General features: G+C 52.3%; 2 protein-coding genes across 3 annotated transcripts; one reads left to right on the top strand and one right to left on the bottom strand.

The window, feature by feature from the left end:
- Positions 1 to 447: 447 nt before the first annotated feature.
- FEN1 (flap structure-specific endonuclease 1) lies at positions 448 to 3113 on the bottom strand. Of its 2 annotated transcripts, none has more exons than XM_084632527.1 (2): positions 2972 to 3113; positions 448 to 2534 (listed from the first exon to the last, which is right to left on the bottom strand). In XM_084632527.1, exon 2 carries the CDS (start codon positions 2531 to 2533, stop codon positions 1385 to 1387), a length of 1149 nt encoding a protein of 382 aa, XP_084488653.1. In that variant the 5' UTR covers position 2534; positions 2972 to 3113; the 3' UTR covers positions 448 to 1384. The 2 variants fall into 2 exon arrangements, with proteins under 2 accessions (XP_084488653.1, XP_084488654.1); XM_084632528.1 differs by having other exon boundaries at positions 2976 to 3055.
- A 28-nt stretch (positions 3114 to 3141) lies between these two features.
- On the top strand, positions 3142 to 6813 carry TMEM258 (transmembrane protein 258). The gene is made up of 4 exons (XM_084632529.1): positions 3142 to 3299; positions 3718 to 3827; positions 5740 to 5890; positions 6657 to 6813. Exons 1-3 carry the CDS (start codon positions 3297 to 3299, stop codon positions 5864 to 5866), a joined length of 240 nt encoding a protein of 79 aa, XP_084488655.1. The 5' UTR covers positions 3142 to 3296; the 3' UTR covers positions 5867 to 5890; positions 6657 to 6813.
- Positions 6814 to 9345: the final 2532 nt, after the last annotated feature.

Here is a 9345-nt window from a genome sequence, read left to right as displayed (position 1 = left end):
GGATTGAAATTTCAGATCACCTTATGCTCAACTCCTACACTGAATCTGCAAGACCACTCTTGCTCATGAGTGAGCCACTTCATCAGTCTCTCTTTTCCCATTGTAATGATATGGAAAATCTGAATCTTCCTTACAAGAGGCACAAATTCATGTTTGTACAACACTTATAATGGAAAATGCAAATAAGTACTAGGTCCCCTGTACAGCCTGGAAAAGCAGAGAATGGCACAAGGGAAGACCAAATGTCTTTCCCTGAATCCTAGCTCCTTCACATTCCACAGAGCCTGGAAATCTCTGCTAAAATGAATGCAGCTTGTAAGAAGGGCTGGGTTAATGTTCAAGGTTTCTCTCACTTTGCATTATTCCTATGGATTTCTAACCTTTATTCCATTTGAGTAACTTTTTCTTTGGAATGGGCTGCAGTGAAGAAGCCATTTCAAATCTGAATGAACTGAACAGTTTTCCATTTTTTAGGTTTATTTATATTTTTCTTCAAAAAACTTAATAAAATAAAACCTAGTGACAAATGTTAAACCTGGGGAGTTACAATTCCTTCACAGCTCCTCCTCATTTACCTATTGGAACCAAATCATCCCAAGGCTGGGATCTGGAGTGGAACCAGAATAATCTGCATCAAATGATTAAACTTCAGTACTTTTTGTGGGGGGAAGAATCTTTCCTTCCCCAATCAGATACGTCTATAAATAGGGGAGGGGGAGAGTTTAAAACTTCAAGAGGATTTTAAATTTCTCCGTTTTCTCTCCATCAATCACTTAATTACCAATCCAATACATACAGATAAGTGAAGGAAGACCATAAAGAATCCCCATTAAAGTAAAAACTCCCTTCTTTCTGTAGCTCCCTCCCCCCCCCCCACATTTGGATTTTACACATTTCTTCCCCACTTTCTGCTTCAGTCTCCATCTCTTCCACACTCTACTTTGAGCTGATTTCTTGGTCCATTTGGCTGACATCCTCCTTTTCAGTATTTGGGTTTGGCTTGCATTATGGCTAGTCAACAGCACTCCTTCAGTCAGCCAGAGGGAACTGCTTGACAGTAACACAAGGTGATGGCCATGCACAATCTTTGCAGCACCCCCAGTCCTTATAGGCCTTGGACAAAGTAAGTCTGAAGCTGATGAACACTGTCATTGTCCTTTGTCATTTGTCCTTCTCTTCCCTCAGCATTGTGCCTATATTGCTTCTGTGCTACGAGACAGCCATCTGGTTCACTATATGGAGGAGCGGAAGCAGCACAGATAACATTCTCCCGTGCAGGGTATAACTCAGAGCAGTGCAGGAAGAATACAGGATCTTCTATCAAATTTAAACCACTGGAGGATCTGGGAGTGGAAGAGAACTAGGACAGTTCTGGAAGGTCTGGTTATTTCCCCTTTTTGAACTTCGCTGCTGCTGCACTATTGCCCTTTGCTTTCTTCTTGGCTGAGCCCTTGGGTTCTGGCTCCTTACGCTTGGCTGAGGTGATGGAGCCAGTCACCTTGAAGAAGTCATCCAGCCGGCCCTGAGTGCTACCTTGGCGGCTCTTGCTCAGCCTCTTGATCCCATTGCGGATCCGTTCTTCGTTGAACTGCTTCTCCCCACACATAAAAAGGACAAGCCCATCCTCATCTGGCTCGCTCCACTTCAGCTCCACGGTCTCCGGGTCCACCACGTCAGGCTGTAGGAAGAGTTGCTGGGCCTCCTTGTGCAGCCAGTTCTCAGGCAGGGGGTACTTCTTGGGATCTATGTGCTGCACAATCTTTTCAATGGTCTTATGCTGCTTGATGAGCTCCACAGCACGCTTGGGCCCAACGCCACGTATGCTCTCGCAGTAGTCACAGCCCAGAAGGATGCACAGGTCCACAAACTGCTCCCATGTTAGGTCTAGGTCCTGCAGGACGCGGTTCAGGTGGAATTCCTGGATAGGCAGCTTCTTGGCCTCACTGGCTGTAAGGTGCCGCATCAGCACGGGGCTGCCAAAGGTCAGGCAATCCATGTCCTCAGTGGCAGCTGCATAGACTTTGCCAGCTTTCACTAAGGTGGCACAGCTGGCTTCAGCCTCACCTGGTGCCTCCACATAAGGAATGCCCATGAGGGTCAGCAGCTTTTTGCACTCGTCATTGTGCTGCTTGGTCACCTTGACTAGCCTCTTGCTGAATTTCTCCACGTTGTCCTCTTCCCCTGCCTCTTGGGCCTCCTGGAGCTGCTTCTCTGCCTCGGCCCGGCGCTCAGTCCGCTTGGCCAGCTCGCCCGACTTCAGCTGGGGGGGCTTGCCGTCAAAGACATAGACCGGTTTGATACCGTTCTCCACCATACGAATGGTTCGGTAGAACATGCCCATCAGGTGGCTGGTGGTCTCACCTTCCTCGTTCTGCAGCATGTCAGCTCCCTGCCGCACGGCAATCAGGAACTGGTAGATGCTCATGGAGGCGTCGATGGCCACCTTCCGACCGAAATAACTCTTGATGTCATTCTCTCGGATGGCACCGGGCGCCACGTCTGCGATCAGTTTGGCCAGGCCATGGATTCCCATCCTAGCAGCAAGAAACAGGGGAATTAAGCCAGGAATGGCCCCAAAGCACATTGCACCCCGCAGGGAACATGAGCCAGAGCTCAAAGGGGGAAAAAGCCCTTCAGACGGCGTGGGGGAACGGCCACACTGTGCACGCCGGGCCCTACCACATAGGCCTCAGTACCCCGGGATCTAAGGTCCACCCCAGAGTGCTCTGCAGCATCCTACAAAGCATGTCCTGCACCCAGGACACCACCCATTCCCTGCAGCCCCAGCCCCAGCCCCCCGCGCGGGACAGCGCCCCCTGCAGCGAGCCCAGCCCCCACCCTCCCGCAGGACGGCGCCCCGCGCGGGACAGCCCCCAGCCCCCCAGCCGGAGAACGTGCCGAGGGGTCACGCCACCCGCGCGGCGCTCCCGGGCAGCGGGGCGCGCGCTCTCAGGGCGGGGGGGGGACGGACCTGCCTTTGCTGGGTCACTCGGCCCCGCGCGCCGCCTCCAGACACCGCCACTGACTCCCTCTTCCCGCGTTCTGAAATCGCGCGTCGGGTCCCGCGCGCTGCGCCGCGCACTGCCCGCCGGGAAGCGTAGTCCCGCTCGCCCGGCTCCTCCCGCAGTGTCTTGCCGGGAAGAGGGGCGGACGGGCCCGCGCGCAGAACTACAACTCCCGGGCGGCCCCGCGGCCCCCGCCCCCCGCGCGCCCATTCCTTCCGCTTCCGGGGCAGCGGGGGGGGACCGGAGGAGACGTGTCCTTCCGTCGCCGGCGGTGGAGGGGAGAGCGGCGCGATGGTGAGAGCCGTGGGGGGGCCCGGGCGCGGGCGCTGCTGCTGCTGCTGCTTCGGTCCCCTGCCCGGCCGGCCCTGGGAGCCTGCTCGCGTTGCGGGCCTGGGGCGGGGGCTTTTCCTCCGCGTCTAGGCCTGAAACGGACAGAAACCGTCACACTCAGCCCCCTCCCCCCCCCCCCCCGCCACGGCCTGGGGCCCCGGGGCCGCCCCCTCCCCGTGGGGCCCGATCAGGTTGGGACCCTGGAGCTGTCCCCTCCCCCATGGCGCCCGTGTCCTGCCCCGCGGGGACCAGCTCTGCCCCGGACCGCGTGGGGAGCCGGGGTTACCGCTCTCCCGCGGCGACTGGCCGGGGCTGGGTCGTGGCCTGTGGCTGCCGCCTCCTCTGCGGCGCTAGCATCGCTCTGCTCTTTCTCTCCTCCCAGGAGCTCGAGGCCATGAGCAGATACACCAGCCCGGTGAACCCGGCTGTGTTCCCGCACCTCACCGTGGTGCTGCTGGCCATTGGCATGTTCTTCACTGCCTGGTTCTTCGTGTATCCGCCCGCTACGGAACAGCCAGGAGTTAGTAGCCGGGGCCACTCCGGTGCCACTGACCGCAGAGGCTGGACTTGGGGGAAGAGCCCTGTGAAGCAAAGTAGGAATGGCTCTGCTAGGAGTATTGAAGAGCCTCAGGGAGAAAAAGATGCACATCCTAGTTGGGGTGGGGCAACTGGAAACAGAGGGTGTAGAACCACAGTTTTGGAGGGTATAATAGTCTGGGGTGGGGCTACCTTGGGGGTGGGCAAACTACAGCTCGGGGGCTGTATCCAGCCCACCAGACATTTTAATCTGGCCTTCAAGCTCCCATCGGGGAGCAGGGTCTGGGGCTTGCCCCACTCTGGTGCTCTAGTCAGGTTGCAGGGTAGGGGACTTGCTCCATGCGGCTCCCAGAAGTAGTGGCATGTTCCCCCGCTGGCTCCTACGGGTAAGGGCAGCCAGGGGGCTTTGCATGTTGCCCCTGCCCCCAAGCACCGCTCTCATTGGCTGGGAACTGCTTCTGGGAGCTGCTTCAGGTAAGTGCCGCCCAGAGCCTGCATCCCTGATGCCTTTCGCCCCTGTCGCAGCCCTGATCCCCCTCCTGCCCTCCTAACCCCTCGGTCCCAGCCTGGAGCACCCTCCTGTACCCCAACTCCTCATCCCCAGCCCCACCCTGGAGTCTCCCCCCTGCACACCAACCCGGAGCCCCCTCCCGCATCCTGAACTCCTCATTTCTGGCCCCACCCCAGAGCCAGCTGGAGCCCTCTTCTCCCCACCCCCAATTTCATGAGCATTCATGGCCCACCATACAATTTCCATACCCAGATGTGGCCCTTAGGCCAAAAAGTTTGCCCACTCCAGGATACACTGTGGTTGAACTGGATTGCTTGAAAAGTTGAGCAGTGGGTATACCTAAACTGGGACTGAAGGGGAGAGGATTTGCTGTTGGTAGAGAAGCCAGGGGGGCAGGCAAGAGGGCTAAGAGCAAGAAGGAGCCACAGCTTGGGGATGTGTTAGAGTCAGGCTTGGTGTGAACCTACAGTAACCTGCTTTTTGATGATGATCTTTGATAGCACTTGGTGTTGAGGATGAAGTGGGAAAGGCTGCCTGGCAGGAGCCCTTCAAGCCATGGAAGCAGTCTCTTCAGGAATCTTAGATTGCATAGTAAATATTACCCTGGTACAGTAAAAGCTGTTTTAGCCGGCATGTTCGGGGGTTGGGGGGTGCCAGTAAGTGAAAAATGCCAGTTAACTAAGAGGGAGGGACTTTGGGTGCAGGTGTGGGACTGGGGCATGGGAAGGGGTGCAGGGCGTGGGCTCTGAGAGGGAGTTTGGGTGCGGGAGGGGACTTGGAGCACGGGAGGGGGTGTGGGGTGCCAGATCCAGGGGGTGCTTGCCTCAGGCGACTCTCCACAAACAGCGACCTGTCCTGGTTGCTCCTAGGCGGAGACATCGCAGATGACCCTGCGTGCTGCCCCTGCCCCGAGCGCTGTGTCCACACCTCCCATTGCTGGGAACAGCAGCCAATGGGAGCTGTGGGGAGAATGCCTGCGGGCAGAGGCAATGTGCAGAGCCGCCTGCCATGCCTCCACCTAGGAGCAGCCAGGACAGGTCGCTGCTTGCAGGGAGCCACCTGAGGTGAGTGGCCCCTGGATCCGGTGCCCCAAACTCCCTCACAGAGCCTGCGCTCCACACCCACTCCCGTGCCCCAACCCCTGCCAGCCCCACACCAAATGGACTTTCAATTAAGATCAGAAATGCCAGTTTATAGAGGTTTCTGGTTGGTGAAGTGCTGGATAAAACAGCTTTTACTGTATAAGGCTACCTCCCTGCCAGACCCTTTTGGTTCATTTTCAGGCCAAAGTTAGAGTGTGGTACTGTAAGCCCTCTGATCTGTCTCTTTGGTTATTGCTTTAACTAGCCTTTTCAGCTATGAAGTGACTTCCACTAAGTACACACGGGACATCTACAAGGAACTGCTTATCTCCCTGGTGGCTTCACTTTTCATGGGCTTTGGAGTTCTCTTCTTGCTGTTGTGGGTCGGTATCTATGTGTGACACTAAGCCAGGGACCTACTCTAGGTAAGACCTGTAGAACCAGAACGTAGAGGTAGGCAGCTGTCCTCAGTGACAGGCCCAGCTTACAGCTGCCAGAGGCTGATAGATGCTAGTTAAGCATTTGTAGATATCTCATCTCCTGGAGACAGTGTCACACCCTGAGCTGGTAAATGCTCTGTACAGAAACCTCCCTTGGAGGGATCACTGTTGAGGTACAGGGCAGTGAACATAGATGCTGCTATGCCACCGTTTTCCCCCTATATGTGGAATAGCTGCTGCTGGTTAATTCTCCAGCACTGTAACAGGGGCTGCAACTATTATGAGGCAGAGCTCCGCTCCTTATTTAACACTTCTCTGCAGATGTGGAGCTGCTTATCATTTCCTCAGTATGGACTGTGTACAAGGCGGTTTTGAATGAAGGCAGCTCAGCGGCACACACATGACATCCCAAACCAGTTATTCTATGAAGGAATCCATATTCATCTTAATGCTATAAACTGGCATTCCCAGAGTCTTCTGACAAATGGTGAATAAACAAATGAATCTGGAATGAGTGGGGCTAAGGAATTGAATTTGTGTCTCATTGCTTGCTTTTACACACACTCCCTCTGGCACTGCTTCAGTAAAGCATCCCACTCACCCATGTGTTTCTGGGTCAGACAATGGGTTTGGAGTTCACTGAGTCCTAGTCTCACTCCCACCAAATGCCGTGGGAAGCAGTTATGGGAGCAGCAGGAGTTTGTTTTGGGGGGAAAGCTGTCACTCCAACTTCCTGTCTCTGTCATTTCAGATTCCAGGTGGAAGGCCTCACAGAAGCTCCTCCTTTTTCTATTTTTGTACTTTAAGGATATGGCCCATCGCAGATGCAGACTCTGTGTCCTGCCAAGTGATCGCAGCCCACTGCATCACCTCAAGCCTGAATAAAGCTGGTTCTGTGATGTAGCAAACTTCGGGGTCCTACTCTTTGTTTTGGGGGCTCTTTATCTGACTTTCAAATGTCCTCTGATCTCAGCACAAGATCAGCATCCTCTGGATAGATCCTCTGTTGTGTTCAGAAATAAAATGGCCCTTTTACAGGCTCCAGCCAACTGCAGTCATACTGAGAGGAACTGAGTATAGCCCTGAAGGGATCCACTTCCCTCTGCAGTGCAGAATGGGGCTAGTTTCCAGTTGTCTCTTACAGATGCAAACTGTAAGGAAAGCTGCACTGTAACTGGCCATCCACTGTCAAGGAGCGTAGGCATAATGTTAAAGGTTTGTTTCAAACAAAACAGGCTTTCACAGCATCTCACAGGTGTAGAAATGTACCATGAAAAGATGTTTTTAAAGTAATTGTTTTCTTGTAGAGAGACCAGAGACGAGATCAGATGTCAATCTAATAGTGAATACATCCGCTCCAAAAGACTGCTTCCTTCTCTAGTAGATGTTCTTCCCCCTGTGTGATCTTGTATCATAATGGAGCTAGTGCAGGAGAAGTGTGAAGTCAAACTGGTGCTGACCTGATTTTATTGTACAAGTTTGGTGAAATGAGGAAATCGTGTTCCCAAATAAACTCTCAGCTACAGTTATATGGCCAAATTCATTACTGGTGCAAGTCAGTCATGTTGCAGCAGAGGTTTTGTGCTGTAACTCCCATTGAAATCTATAGGCCCCAGAGGTGAATGTGGCGTAGGGTTGGGAATAAGCTGTTAGCTCAGCTTGAGGACGATCTCTTTCACAGGTTTTATTTTTTAAGGGTCCTTTGGTGACTGAGTAGTCTGATCCTTGTACCACAAGCTCATTGGCAGATGTTGCAAGTCAGATTGTTGTGTGACAGTCGTCTGTCTTTTCTTCTCTGGCGTTTTTCTGTGACCAAGGCAAGGTGATTTTCCTCAAAAGTGGACGTTTCTTCTCTGATAAGTCTTTGCCAGTCATCCCTATCCTGGGCTACTCTCTCCCAGTGTGCAGTGTCGATGCCACATCTCTTGATGTTTATCTTGAGGGTGTTTTTAAAACATTTCTTTCAGCCTCCTCGTTTCCTTTCTTCTTTGGTGAGTTGGGCATACAGCAGTTGTTTTGGTAAGTGTACATCAGGCATGTGCACTCAGTGCCCGCTCCACTTCAGCTGTTGCTGGATAATCAGGGCCTCAGCACTGAAGATGTTGGTATCTGTGAGACACTGACATTAGTGTGGCAATCCTCCCACTTTATGAAGTGTTAACTCAGCACGGTGGATCTCAGTCTGTAGTCCGTGGACCATCACTAGAGTTAAGAAGTCTGTCTTTATGGTCTGCAGAAGTAAAGTTTTAGAGGACCATGGTGAAGGGGTTATGATCCATGAAAGGATCTCTCTCTCAGGGATAGATTAACAGACCGGAACAGATGGAGAGCCTTTACTGTAACCAGTGAGAAAGCTGGGATTTCTCACTGGCCCTCACCAAACCCCTAATTCTTCACTGCTTGGTACTCTAGCTTATGCTCAAATAAATTTGTTTGTCTCTAAGGTGCCACAAGTACTCCTTTTCTTTTTGCGAATACAGACTAACACGGCTGCTACTCTTAAATCAGAGACCAGTGTGGGAATCTCATGATATACAACATTTGCTTCTAGTACTTGTTGGTTGTGAGAGAGTTGGTCTGTAAACTGTCACTGATTCTTATCAAGCTTAGGGTTTTCTATAATGGCCACCGCTGTGGTATCTTAGTGCTTTGAAGAAAAATTAAATGTATGTAGTATGTCCTGTTGGACTTTATGGAATTTTGTGCTCTTCTCCTTTCTCTGGTTGTAGGAAGCTCTGCTTGGGATATATATAGAGTAACTCCTTGCTTAACGTTATAGTTATGTTCCTGAAAAATGCTACTTTAAGCAAAACGATTTTAAGCAAATTTCTCCATAAAAATTAATGTAAAGGGGGTGGGGGGGTTAGGTTCCCCTCTGTCTGTGTGTGTGTGTATAATGTGTGTGTGTGTGTATATATAATGTGTGTGTTTTAAACAAACGATTTAATACAGTACACAATGATGATTGTGAAGCTTGGTTGAGGTGGTGAAGTCAGAGGGTGGGATATTTCCCAGGGACTGCCTTGCTGCTAAATGATGAACTAACACTTGGCTGAGCCCTCAAGGGCTAACACGTTGTTAATGTAGCCTCACACTCTACAAGGCAGCACAAATGGAGGGAGGAGACACAACAGAGGCATGGCAGTGGCTGCAAGCATTCCCTGCAGAAACTGAACATGATGATGAACCCACGCTATCCCACTGGAGCACAGCACTCCCTTCACTTTCCAAAGTGTCCGGGGGGTGCATGTGTGTGTGAGACAGAGACACGCTCTGTGTTTGTCTGTGTGTGTGGTGTGAGAGATGCACATTGCCCTTTTAAGTACGCTGACCCCACTCTAAGTACACTGCCTTTTTAAGTACATCAGCAAGTTGAGACAGCAGCTGCTGCCAGCAAGCTCCCTCCATCCTGAGCCCTGTGTCTCCCCCCCTGCTCTGTG

This window comes from Lepidochelys olivacea (genome assembly GCF_965140295.1).
Source record: "Lepidochelys olivacea isolate rLepOli2 genome assembly, chromosome: 6".
Lineage (NCBI taxonomy): Eukaryota > Metazoa > Chordata > Testudines > Cheloniidae > Lepidochelys > Lepidochelys olivacea.
Note: the sequence above shows the minus strand (reverse complement) of the source record. Positions and strands in the feature narration are given on the sequence as shown.

What these genes read in the sequence shown, in the direction of transcription:
- FEN1 (XM_084632527.1), bottom strand. Translation starts at nt 2,533, where the DNA reads ATGGGAATCCATGGCCTGGCCAAACTGATCGCAGACGTGGCGCCCGGT.
- TMEM258 (XM_084632529.1), top strand. An exon ending in TTCACTGCCTGGTTCTTCGT is followed by an intron (nt 3,828 to 5,739) that starts GTATCCGCCCGC and finishes TAGCCTTTTCAG; the next exon opens with CTATGAAGTGACTTCCACTA.